The sequence below is a fragment of the Epinephelus fuscoguttatus genome, linkage group LG4, assembly GCF_011397635.1.
Source record: "Epinephelus fuscoguttatus linkage group LG4, E.fuscoguttatus.final_Chr_v1".
In the NCBI taxonomy this organism is placed as follows: domain Eukaryota; kingdom Metazoa; phylum Chordata; class Actinopteri; order Perciformes; family Serranidae; genus Epinephelus; species Epinephelus fuscoguttatus.
Genome location: NC_064755.1, coordinates 6364925 through 6379342, shown reverse-complemented (window position 1 = coordinate 6379342; position 14418 = coordinate 6364925). Strand labels below are relative to the sequence as shown.

Genomic DNA, 14418 nt, shown 5'->3' with positions numbered 1-14418 from the left:
ACACTGACAAGACGCACAGCTGGCGGGAAATGCCACCGGAGTATGAACACAGACTGAACGGTGTGTTTGGATCGGTTTGGATGCGTTTAATGTAAATGAGTTCATAACTTATCGGTCTTTTTCAGTGTTTAAGTGCTTTTTTATTGTTACAGGACGGACACCATTATCTGACAGCACAATGGTTCAAATAGTTGTAAGGTAAGCTGGTGCATTTGTATTTATCACTATTTAAAGGCAGGCTGCTTGATGTTCATAACGTCAGGGACACTAACGTTACCCAGTATCATTAGGTAAGTTATGAGAGAACAGCACAGTGAATAAAATACTAAGATAGTAAACACAAATTAAATGAAAGGAGCAAAACGCTGTATTTTGAAGAGCAGAATAGCCAAGTGAAAATGGATACAAGGTAAACTGAAAAGTAGCTCGTGGTGCATGGTAAAACTTTTAAAAGGGAACACCACCTGGATTCAGAATTCCAATATGTTATTTCCATGGCCTAGGGAAGTTCAATGAATATAAGTGAACATGAGCTGCTCTCTGTCAAAGCCAGGAACCAGAGAAGTGTCAAACTTGTGATGTCATAGGGTATAAAGTCTGCAGCTGCTCCATAGACAATAACTGGGAGGCTGATTTTTGTGGACCCACAGAATGTTTGTTTTCTTTTCTATGCCACAGAAAATGCACCCAAATACTCAGAACATTCCCCTGGGTGCTCTCATCTAGAATATCTTTCACCACTGATCTATGGAGTCTATGGAGCAGCTCCAGACTTTGTACCCCAAGACATCACATATTTGAGTTTTAGCACTCTAGTTTTTGGATTAAGGTCTTTTGGATCTTAGACCATAGGAATAACACGTATGTAACATTTGATCAGTAGTAGTTATTGTAGATATCCACAATTGCTTTTTGACCTGATATAATGAACCAACAATCCACAATGTAACTCTGACTAGATGCATTTCTAATTAAAGACATCTACAATTCATTTCTCACCAGTCAAAATGTTAATTCTTGATGTCAACAATTATTTTCTTACTAGGGGTAATGTTTATTGTTAGGTATCTGGAGCTTAGTTAACTAACTAGTATATAACTAGTTAACTTTAACCACTGACTTCTGTTCAGACTCAATTGCACATATCTATAATTCAGTTTTGACATGTTGAAATTCCAAGATGACATATTCATAATGTAATTTTGACAAGCCTCTCTGTTGATGCTATGTGCATAAATAAGATTGATAGCCTAAATAAATAAAGATTGAAATCATTTTCCAGTACTTCATTCATTTGAAAGGCCATGGAAAACGACTTTTTAACTCAGAACTTTTTAACAAACATTTTTAGTTGTTCTAAACTACAATGGATTTAGGCCTACTTAATACTTTATAATCATGTTATAGTTTTGTGTCCTGTGCTGCAAACCTTTAAACAGTGCTATGTGCAAAAACATTAATGTACAGCCCTGCTATTTATTGTATAGAATTTTTATTTACTTGTTGTGCAGTCGTATATTTTCAAACAGGGAAAAAAATCTTAGTCTTTGCATTTAATTTTGATCACAGTCTGTTTTTTATAAAGGCTCTTGTGACATCTGACATGTAGCTTTGACTTGCAACTGAAAACATGTAGCCCATTTCATAGAAAATACAGATATATATATATCGTGCATCACCAGTCAGCCTATAAATTTTGTGATATTAATCAGTCAAATGAGTTGTTACATATCGGCATATTGAATATTGGAAAAAATCCAATATCGTGCATACCTAAGTTTTACTACTGACTTCTGTTCAAACTCAGTTACAGATTATTCCATTTTGACGTGTTGTAATTCCAAGTCAGCATGTCCATAATGTAATTTTGACTAGTTGCAATTCTAAATATTGATATTAATAAGTCTTACTAGTCTAACTAGTGGCAATGTTCATTGTAGATATCTACAATTGCACTTACATTATATACCTCATAAAGGAAATTCTACCTTAAATAAATTTTTGACTAGTTAAATTGAAATTGTTTAAATGTCAGCTTGGCATTGTAACTAGTAAGAATGTAATTTCAGATATCTGAAATACAATTAAAACTTGTACAAATTATATAAGTGCTACAAACAATCGTATATGAGATCTTTTTTATTTTGTCACAATTTAATTTTTGATCACAAAAAAAGGAATTTTCTCTAAATGTCATTGTGGATATCTCCAATAACGTACGTACATATCCGAATAAATATGGTAATTTAAAAGTCAATCAATGGCTATGTGGTACTTTACGACATATCCAAAATGATTTGTTGATATGTCGGGCATCTCAAAAATGCAATTGTACTGTCTGCTGTCACCACTAGAAGCGGTGTACATTTTAAAAGCTAATGTTTGAGAGCAGTTCAGTGTGACAGTCATATAGAGCACAGGGGGTGATGGGACAGACCTTCACCCCTCTCTCCTACAGTTTGTTCTGGTAATATTGTGGAATTTTACAATAAAGTCTCTCCAGGTGTCTTTAATTGATGTTGCTGTGTTTGTGTATCTGCTCCTGCAGAGGCAGTGTGGACGGCAGCAGTCCTCCAGAATGGCTGCTGGTGGAGCTGCAGGGAGAGATGGTTTCCAGACACAACTCTGGTCTGGCAGGAAATGTGATGGGAGACCTGCTCTACACCAAAGAGGTAAACAAAGGACCAAAGAGCACACTTGTACTCTTCAAATACAAACTGAGTTTTGTATTATTATTTTTTTAATTTATATATTATGGACAGTTTTCATTATTTTCTTACATTTCATTAATCAAGAAAAATCCTAACGGATATTGAAAATAATCCTTAGTTGTAGCCCCACTTGTTGCGGTCTTCCTTTGATCGCCAACTCTTCTCATAAAGGCTCAATAAGTAACTGTTTTTGCCACCTCATGGCACAGAATGTGTATATCTGTAAATGTTTGGTTGAGCTGCTGCTCAGTATTTAATAGATCAATGAGTGTTTAAAACCTTGCTGTTCAACCATTTAAAATTCCATCACCCTTCATATCAAGACACTTTTTTTAGGGAGAAAAATTCTACTCATGTAGCATTAGCTCTAAATGTTTATCAGTGCAGTGGGGAAAAGTTCTCAATGTCTTCATGACTCAGTCAGTCTGTTCCCTGTCATCCCTCAGTCTCATTTTAATCAGCTGTCTTTCTTTCTCCCTCCACCAGGGGGTGCCAGTGCTTATTGTAGGACATCATATCCTGTATGGGAAGCAGGTCAAACTGGAGAAACCCTTCGCTGTCCTCACCAAGCATTCCAGCCATCTGCGGGATAGCCTGGCCAGCCATGACAACGACAATAACAGCGATGATGTCACGCAGGTACCTATGGAAACAAACCAGCAAGGACCCACCTCTTACTCTGTGTCTGCGCTCATCAAACGGAAGCTGATCTTTAAGACTCGCCCCAAACCCATCATCACTAATGTACCTAAGAAGGTGTAACGTGACGGTGTTTCTTCACTGGGTCAGAGGTGTGTGTGTGACTGAGCCATGTGATCTGTGTCGGACTGTTGATACTACACCTCCTATTGATCAATACTGCAAACGGTTAAACCGAACTGATTTCAACAAGAGACTTAAATGAGGCTCCTTGCAAGTGTGAATGAATGTTACTGTATTGATTTCCTGAGAGTCATAGAAAACATTTGAAGCCCCATGTGGCTTGTCGGAATGCCATTTCAAATGGTTTTGTACACTGACGAGAATCACACCATGGATTGAATACTAAATAATTTTCTGTAAAAGAACAACAAAATAAATAAATTAATTAATTAAAGAATATTGGAAATCAGCAGCTTCAATCCATATGTATCCACAGAAGGGACACACAGAAAACATTTCATTATCATTGTGACGAAAATAAGTTCAGTCATTTGATTCAAGCGCCAGCGGTGCGTTTCTATTTTCTGTCTGTGGTGGCTCCATCTTGGTTTTGATAAACTTCCTGCCAAATGCCACTGACTGAGGCCACTGCTCACCTCACCAGGAAAAAAAAAAAACCTCAGCGCCATCTAGTGGACCGAAAAGGCAATTGATTTTATTATTCTAGTACCAAAAGTTGTATTAAAATGTGTGTTTGCAAATATGAATTATGTAAATAATAAAAGATCGATGCTTGGCATCTGTGTATCGATACAAAATCACCACACAAAATATCGCAATACTATGCTGTATCGATTTTTTCACCCCAACCCTATTAGTGTTGCACATTATTACCGCTGTAGTGGAACTGAAGAGAGGCAAGACACTTGAGAACACACATAGATGTCACATCCTTTGGATTTTCCTGGGAAATTTGTGTAATTATGCAGATGATACTGTTATTTACTGCTCTGCTCCTACACAGTATCCAGCTCTTTGTCACTTACAAGAGGCTTTTGTTAGTGTACGGCACACCTTTCATGAGTTGAAATTGATACTAAATCCTGACAAAACTAATGATGTTTACACCCCATACTTTACTATATTTACTACCTATACTTTACACACCACTGCTACTTAGAGTTGGGAATCACCAGAAGTTCCACAACACAGTATTATCATGATACTTATGTCACAATACAATATTGTGATTTTTAAATTGCGAGTATTGCAATTAAATATAATGTGATTTATTACCATTTTTCAACTGGAAATTTTGTCCACTGAAAAAAATGGTCAACATCTGTTTTATCTAACAAGATAAAGTTTTTAGTCTGTTTATCTCACTTCAGCCATTTTTTTGCAGCGAAATGTATCAAGTAGAGTGAATAAGCAATTGATTATATTATTCTGTTAGGCTACCTTAAGTTTAATTTGTATTTGGAATATTAATAATTTATTATAATTAAAAAAAATAGATAGTTAGCACTGTGTGATGATACAATATTGCAACACAAAAATGTCGCAATGCTATGCTGTATTTTTCCTCCATCCCTCCTGTATACCGTCAAAGAGCATGGATACCAAGAGGCGAAGCTCAATAGAACGCCTCATAGCAACAGACTCGCCCATGGTTTCGTCCTACCAGCAGACCGCAGCAGACCCGCTTGCATACAAATACACACAGACAAACTGAAGTATATCGATATTAATTATGCTTACAATGCTACTCACCTAGTGATAGCTTGGTCACAGCTGCTATTTCACGTTTTTGTAAAGCAAAATATAGACTTTAAAAAAAACAAAACGAAGAAAAACGGCAGAGATGGCATCTCTACATATTACATCCACTTATGAGAAGATTAACTTAATTACTCCTTCAAAATCACCTCATAGGCCAATCTACCAAAAAAAAAATTCAATATTTTAACTAGAAACACATTAATGGCGACATCACATAGTCAGGAATAAAGATTTATTTACAGTTTGTACAGTAAGGGGACAGTAATAATAATAATAATAATAATATAATAATAATAATAATAATAATAATAATAACAATAATATATAGGCTATTTTAATATGATATATTTTAATGCTAAAGCAGTAATCAGTTCAGATATAAATGGTCCAAGAGGCCATATATATACGTGTGTGTGTGTGTATATATATACATATATTGAATTTTTTTTTTTTTTGTAGATTGACTTAGGGGGTGATTTTGAAGGAGTAATTAAGTTAATCTTCTCATAAGTGGATTTAATATGTAGAGATGCCATCTAGGCCATTTTTCTTCGTTTTGTTTTTTTTAAAGTCTATATTTTGCTTAACAAAAACGTGAAAAAGCAGCTGTGACCAAGCTATCACTAGGTGAGTAGCATTGTAAGCATAATTAATAGCGATATACTTCAGTTTGTCTGTGTGTATTTGTATGCAACCGGGTCTGCTGACAGTCCAAAATGGCGGCGGTAGGCTGTTGGCAAAAATTCAACGGAGCTTCGCCTCTTGGTATCCATGCTCTTTCATACCGTGGAGCATTGAGGTTCACTACAAATTTCAAGGACTTCACTCCCCATTGCTCTCCATCTGCCAAGGTTGGCTGCCAGCATTGTTCATCAGTGGACAGAATCACCGCCATGTCCTTATTTATAAGGCCATTCTTCTTACCGTCTTCTTATATGTGTAAATTTATCCATCTAAAAAACTGCTAGAGGCTACTGTCTACGCTCTGTGACACATTCACAAGACTTACTCTAACATGTATTTAAATGAAATAAAAGGGGCTTTTAGGTATGCTGCCCCTGCAGCCTGGAATCTGCTGCAGACTGATTTGTGTCTTAGGGAGCTGGTCTCTTTAAGTTTAAAAAATAGATTGAAGGAATTAGAGGAAGATGCATTACATTGTAGATGATTTGACTGACTGTTTCTCTTTATGTAGTATGCTGTGACTCTGAAATGTTTTATCATCTGGTAACTGTTATATGTTGCATTTCTGCAACTTTGTTTAAATGTGCTGCTGCCTGTCTTGGCCAGGAAACTCTCAAATTTTAATCAAAAAGTTGAAAATTATCCGGATAATTGGCCATATATTTACAATCTGAATGTGATGCTATGATAAAGTAAAGCAGGGTTTAGAGCAGCACCGCACATATTAATTACATTAAGAATAAAAGTGACTACAGAGAGAACATGGGAACAACTGAGACAACAGTTTTGTGATAAGCATTCGAAACATTGTATTCTGTCTTGTAGCGTACAACATTTTGTCACATTGCCAGAATATTTACAGCATGTAAGCAAGTGTGTTTATTTGATGAAGGCGGTTCCCATGCTGAGGTTGATCCCCAGAGGTAAAGCACCATCCTGTTAGTTTGTGGTGACTGAAGGGACCGATTCATTCAGCTGCTGTAAAAGCTTCTGCCCCCTTTCCTCAGTGTTCAGACACCTCCCACATACAAACACACTCGGGCATGCTGGCAGCATGTTTTTTAGAACTATGTTGTCAAAGTCAAAGCTCAATCACTCCAATGAGGGATAACATACATAACTTCATCAGTGAAGCACCATATTGGGTTGGAATAAAATACAGTGAATCGAAGTAGCTTTTTATCAACAAGTCCTGTAAAGTAGTCCTGAGTCAGATCAAATAAGACAGTGTTTATGCATGTGTGCATGACTCACGGTTATACGCACACAACTTTAGCTGGTATATTTGAAAAATAAGTTACTGTGGTCTTTTATTGCATCTTCTCTATTTTGAAACACCAACACGTCCATCTGAGCCAGGTGTAAAAATACATTGCGATATATATACATATTCCATTTCTGGTACCTCCACTCAGGTTTTTTTTTAGTATAAACGACACATAAAAACAGATTAATGGAAATGTACATTTTGTCCTGAGAATGACCCAAAATTGAATGGGATACATCCTCAGGAGACCATAAATATTAACATAAATATTGACAGCCATGGTTGCCAGTAGTTGCTAAGATAGCTTGTTCTGGACCAAAGAATAGGACAGACTCAGGCCAGAGATATACTTGCTTGTTAACCACACATTCGTGTAGACAATCGGCTGCGACGTCAACATAACTGTCCACATACTTGCCAATATACTACACATGTTACTGAAGGATTCCACTAGAGGGCAAACCAGAGAACTCAGACCGTATAGACTGAATCATTGTGACTTCACTTTAACAACAACAACAATCACTGCTGGGCAGAAAACTGGTAATTGATTTCAAGGTAAATCAGGGAAATTTGTTGATTTCTGTTGTCATTTTCAATGATAACTGTAACATTTAAACATATAGAAACACAGTGGTCCGACCTATCTGACATTTCTGCTGTGCTTATTTTATCTATTTTGTTGCTTTGCTAGTGTCCAAGATAAACCAATTCTACCACCTTAGAAGTTTAACAATGAACTGCTGTGAAAAGGGCAAAACGTATCGTAGCCACTGAAAAAATCCACATCACTGTAAGTGCAAACTATATTTGAATATTTGCTCCACTTTACCCTACACATTAACCGACTGGCACCGTGGTAGACCAGCAACTCAGTGTTCTGCTTGGTAAAATGACTGTTTTTGTCATTGTCGAGTCTGGTGGCTTTGATATAATGGCTTCAGTTCGCTGTTGGAAAAGGCTGTCTGATGGCAAGGTAAAGTGGAGAAAATATTCTAAAAATAGTGTATGCTTAAAATTATATTGATTTTTGTTTTCTTTCTCTTTTTTAGGTGGCTAAAAAAACTTTGAGAAAATTGAGAAAAAAAATTGAGGCAGTGTTTGCTAAGTGGCATTTGATTTTTATGTGCATGACGAGAGGATTTCTTACCCAGAAGTTTTTGTACAGAAAAATTGTGATTCGGTCTACAGAACTTACGGATTTGTAAAGGATAAATATGGAAAAGCTCAAGGTTACTATATTGTTAATTTCAACATCACAGCAGCAAAAGGAACAGCGGCGGCATCAAAGAGGTTACGTAAAAGGCCCTAAGTCAAGGACATTGTGACAACAGTGAGAATGTTTGTTACCCTGCCCCTACTGTTCATGTATGTATTGCATCTTGCATACCCGTAGCATTGATTTCTGAGGTAGCACAACCAACGTGTTAGCATCTAGATGGTAACCCCAGATTCGTGAAAATTTCTACAACAGGGGTGTCAAACTCATTTTCACCAAGGGCCACATCAACATAATGGCTGCCCTCAAAGGGCCAGATGTAACTTATAAATGTAACTAAATGTAACCAAATGTAATGTAAAATAAATGTAACTACTCCTTAATGTTAAATAACTCTGAATTTATTACTTATTCAAGTTACAAATATTACAGTTGCATAGAAAAAAATATGTTTGCTTGTTGCTCTGTTATAACATAAATCCTTTTAATTTGTCAGGTTATGAAACCCACATAACTCCATCAATCAAGGATCAAACTATCCAAGTGAATAAAGAAAAATAACATCAAATACAAGTTATGACATTAACTTTGTTCAAAACGTTTTTGTCATCTCAATTCCACTTGTTGGATAAATGATGTGGAAACACTGCCGTCTAGTGGCAGGAAGCCGTCACTTCGCGGGTAACATAATCGACATGCATTGTGGGAAATGTAGTTTTTGGTCAAATCACGCTTTCGATCTATTTATTTTTAGACAATCAGGCCTTTTAAGCTCTCGCGGGCCACATAAAATGATGTGGCGGGCCACATTTGGCCCGCGGCCTTGAGTTTGACACATATGTTCTACAAGATTTCATGCTCCATGTTTCAAGGATCATTTTAATCCAAACCATTATCTTTCCCTAACCGTAACCAGGTGCTCTTTGTGCCTAAAACTAACTAGACCTGAACCACAGCGTTGTCACACCATAAAACAGCAGGACAAGAATATTTTGAAGCAGCCTGCAAGAGTTTCGCTAACATGGGGTTACCATCTAGCCACGACCAGCCAACGCTCCAAACACCCAGGGTACACGAGGCAGCCATCATGCACACTTTAATGCATATAAAGCAAGTAAATCTCCGGCCTTACCCTTTTGCGAGCTGGGTGAAAGGTTGGGTAAACTGCCGCGTCTGGTGCCTTGGTGGTTAAGACGCATACTTTACACTGTAATTGCAATGTGTTGATTCAAGCTGGGAACCTTTGTCCCCATAATAAATAAAAGTTGGGTAATCCACCTTTAACTGATATGAGAACAAATGGATATTTTTCAGTTTAGTGTAAAAGTATTATTTTGTTCATGAAAAGCTTTGTTCTGGTTTAATTTAGTGAGATTTACAGTATACTGTTCCCTTCAGCATTTCATGGGCTTTTTCTGGGATTGTAAAATGCCTGATGTCATTGCAGCTTTTCTAAAAAATTGCAATGCATTTTGCAATTTTTTAGACATTCTTTGCAACACAATTGCAGGAGCAAGTGCAAATTGATAAAATAGTTGCTTTTTGTTGTTGTATAATTCATTGAAACCAAAGGCAACTTGTTCCATTGAAAATAAAACTGCAATGTTCTGGCTGTTCTAGGTACCATTACCAAAAAGGCTGAAAAGAGCTCTCACACCATGTTTAAACATTTTAAACGAGCATTTTTATTCCTAAACCATTTTCTTCATCACTAACACACACACACACACACACACACACACACACACACACACACACACACACACACGCATTGTTTGTCACGCAAATGGGCAAACACACCTTCATCACTTTGCGATTTATACAAAACTAATGTAGCGGTTGTGTACTCTCTCTTGCTTTGTGTATAATCACGAGAAAAATCAGTCATGAAGTACTGTTGGCACCCGCCGCCTATTACCGCATCTGGCAGAGGAAATGTTTTCACAGTCAGTCTTGGCCTCATTCATTCACCTGCTCTCACACTGGGAATATTAAATAAAAAAGGAGTGCAAGTTAGCTAAACCCTGAGTTACGCTAACCACGTTACACACAAATAATTAAAAACACTGTCAACTTTTACGGGAGGACGTGCTCAACCGATCGGGAGCTCCAGTCTTACAAAAGGTAACATACACAACCCCTTAGATATAAAGTTAAGATAATTAATGCAAAATAATTACGGAGCTGATAACACGTGCACCTACCAGGGAGACAGCGCAGCCAAAGTGTTGCTATCTTCCGGGGTACACGACCCTAGTCTGCAGGGGTGTTGTGTTCACTGACCATAAAATAAATCAGTTTCAGAAAAAGTAAAATAAAGCAGTGTGAGCCATGGCAAGTGGGATCATACATACTGTATATTAACTCCGTTACACTAACGCCAAGCCAACATTTGGAATTGTCCACAGGTTCCATAATGGCCCCATACCAATTGCTCACATGGGTGGTTTTACCCAAGTGGGTCCTACATGGGTTATGCTGGGGCTACTTGGGTACCAAGTGGGTATGAACCACCTATATGGGCAATTGGCGTAGGGCCAATATGGAACCCGTAGACAATCCCATATAGGGCCAGTTTTTCAGCTCATTTACAACTCATATGGACCCACAGACAAATGTTGGCTTGGCATTACCACTAACCAAGCACATTTACAGTAATCCAACTCACCTTGATTCCTTCAGTACTTGAAATGGATGTGGATCCAACAGCCTCTGTCAGGGTGATGAGTCTTGACTGCTGTCCACGCATTTCAGCCATTCTCCAGATGTGTTTGTAAAGTGTATTGTTTTGGTTTGTTGGTGGAAGTCATGTAGTATATGTCTGCATCTTCACAACCAGAAACAAGGAAGTGAGTATGGTGACTCACAGAAAACTATAAACGACTGGTCAAATTTGCAGGAATCAAAATTGCAAAATCACACAGAATTCAGGTGGATTGGTTGAATTTGCATTAATTGTTGCAATCGCAGCATCCTGGACGGGCTGATAAACATTGTGAATATATATATGTGCTACAAACTGCCCTCCATAAACATTCTTTGGTATAAAAGGAAAACTAATCATATGTCCGTTCAAACAAACTCTTCATCATCCACTATCCTGTCTCTGAGATGCAGTATATTCAGGTTTCTCTGTAGTCTCCTTGACGTCTCCTCTCTGTTACATCAAACACATGATTGAGGAAGTCATTCTCCTCGCTCAAAGCTGAGGCTGCATTCTTTAGCTTCAAGGCTGATTCTGAGCAAAATTAAATTTGAGCAGCTGCTGCCACATCCCAACTACCTGTTTACTTCCGCTGACAAAAAAGGGAGATTATAACGAAAGAAGATCGGTCACTACAACTTGTTTTTGTGCAGTATTATGTCTTCGTATTTTCAGCGTTTAACCTTCAAACATTGATGCTCCAGTTCAATTAATTCCTGAAAATGTATTTCTTTTTTTTAGGTTAATATACAATACAGTGAGAAAAATAGCATGGGGAAAATGTCAGTGCAGTCAAACCATGAAGACATTCTCTATTTAGAATAAATGGGAGGATTGTGTCAAAAACAGGAAGCATTTTTAATGACTTAGGAAAATTCCAGTATCTTGTGATGACCAGAAATAAGACCTCTCACAAAGCCTGCTGACTGTCAGAAAGGCGAACCAAGCTTATTAACACAATTTCCTTTTAATGTATGTGTCCTTTTATTAACTTTCAAGTTTAAACTTATGCAGCCTGCCCAAAATAAAACAATATGAACATAACTTAAATGGCACAAAGAGGAAATATCCGCTGCTGGAAGAAAAAAGGCATCTGTCAGTGTAGGCACAGATATGCTGATGGTGCTCACACTTCACAAATGGACTTGGTGTTTCAATTCTGAAACATACCTTTTAAAACTAAATCTGTTTGATCGGAATTATGAAAAATTTAAAAAGAAAAGAAAAACAGTGAAAGCAAAGCTCTCATTTCAGAAAAAAATGTCTTTGGTCTTCAGTCTTTACACTGTTGATGGAATGAAACAACAAAGTCTACATCTAGTGTAAAAGGACACACGTCCAAAGTTAAGAGAATAGTGTCCTGTAGTAAAACTTTACTATTACACAATTTGACACCTTTACAATGTATAAAAGTGACCATATAAAAAAACCTCTGAAACACTGAATGAAACTACGACCCACTGGTGACTGTAAACTGAGAGTTGGACCACAATGTACAACAATAAATTACTCATTTGACAATGCATCAAAACAGCAAACACCAAAAAAAAAAAAAAAAATCTGCATGTCACATGTTCAGAAACATTAGATTGTCTGTTCTGGTAAAACGCAGCTGTTTCACCAAACACTGCAGAGCAGATGATTGTGCTGTTCATGGCTGATGAGAGTAAATGAGGGCTGGTCTCAGAGCTGACAAATAAACACACAAACTGTCTCAGTCACTGTCCTGAAGACATCCACACCATTACATCCAGTTGCAAGAAGAGTGTTACCCATATGCATATTGTTTTAGGTCACAGTAATCATTTCTCCTGTCCATACTGGCTGTGTAGTAATATCTTCCTAATGTGAATACACTGTGAGAGATCCCCAGAAAGTAGAGAGAAAGTATCCCCAGAAGTATCACTTAGCTATTGTTCACAGAACTGAAACAAAGAGGGAATTTCATACAGGAAAATACCTTCAATATGCTGAAGCTTCATATTCATTTTTTGGCAGAAACGCTTTTCTTAAGCCCTATTTCCCCCAAACACTTTCGGTATGGTACCTTTGGAACCAAAAATAAGCCTTCAGCCTTTTGGATTCAGCGTGCTCGCTGTCTTAGTAGGAGTTTGATGGAGGGTTAATATCAGTTTGTTCTCTGTAGTATTTTGTTAAGAGACAGACCATAGACTTGCTAGATTGGCACAGTGTCAATGGCTCTCGGTATCAGACACGATGCACTGAGGCACTCTTAACGTCAGTATGAGACGCTACAGGTCGCATCATTTTCTAACGCTCCAAGCAACTTCTCCATAATATAAAGACTTAGAAAGTATGCATTGGGAGAGCGGCAGGAGAGGTGGATTGGTGAAACAAACTCCCGACCTTCACCCAGGAGACTGCTGTTAGTGTCCCACGTGAAATAAACTGTCAACCAAGTTTTGTTAATAAAAACGTAGCACAGTACACTAGTGGTGTATGCCACTTTATGTTACGTTATGTTAGCAACAATGTACTTATTTTAAGCCAAACACTGATGTCTTTTGCTAAACCTAGCCACATACTTTTGTTGCCTAAACCTAAGGAAGTAAACCAACATTGGAAGTTTATTTTGAAAAGAGACTGTGTGCATTTAACAAGTTGAAACTGTACATCTTCTGTAAAAATGGAAGTTTATTTTGAAAAGACACTACATGTAACAAGTATGCACAAGTAAACTGACACACCGTCCCTGAGTGTCCAAAACTGGTGCTGCAGGGGTACCTTATAGTTTGACAGCTAGGGCCACTGAACAAATGTCAGTAGGCTATTTGTCGAGTTAGAAGTGACAAAGTGTTGCGACTGTGGGTGAGGGAGGCAGTTAGCCTCTACCTGAAGAGAAATGCGACTTCTGGTAACAAGAAATGTGGCTTCCAGTTATTCCCAAGTTGTATCTTTTCTGTTGTGTTCATACCAAATGCTATGCGAATTTTCACACTGCGTTACTCGCATGAGTTGAATGCTGTGTTGACTCGCTTCATACATGCGTAAAATCGCTGATCAATTAAAGAACTTCCACTGGTATGTTCTCAGTGTCGTATGTCCCAGGATCCCAGTGCTGATAGGCTATCGCAGCACTAATCGGTCAATAAAGTTCTGATTTTTCAACTCTTGTGAATAAGCGTATGATACAAAAACACGCCACTCGCTTCATTCACACCACTTAATTCGCCTATTTCATGTCACATCCATTGCACCGCCTGCCGAGAATTGGCATCTAATTGCGTCTTTACATTGATTTTACATGTAATACACTTGTGTGAATTGTTTATTTGCGCCTGGTGCAAACACAACATTACATGTGCCCTCTTAGCTGGCTTGCAACAGGTAGATAAGGAATGTTGGTAAGCCTAAGTTGAGGCAACACAAATAAAGTTTCAGCATGTGA

At 37.7% G+C, this 14418-nt stretch overlaps 1 protein-coding gene across 1 annotated transcript; it reads left to right on the top strand.

Moving 5' to 3' along the window:
• Positions 1-4149, top strand: chtf8 (CTF8, chromosome transmission fidelity factor 8 homolog (S. cerevisiae)). The gene is made up of 4 exons (XM_049575396.1): positions 1-60; positions 153-198; positions 2549-2672; positions 3198-4149. Exons 1-4 carry the CDS (start codon positions 30-32, stop codon positions 3471-3473), a joined length of 477 nt encoding a protein of 158 aa, XP_049431353.1. The 5' UTR covers positions 1-29; the 3' UTR covers positions 3474-4149.
• The last annotated feature ends 10269 nt before the right edge of the window (positions 4150-14418 follow it).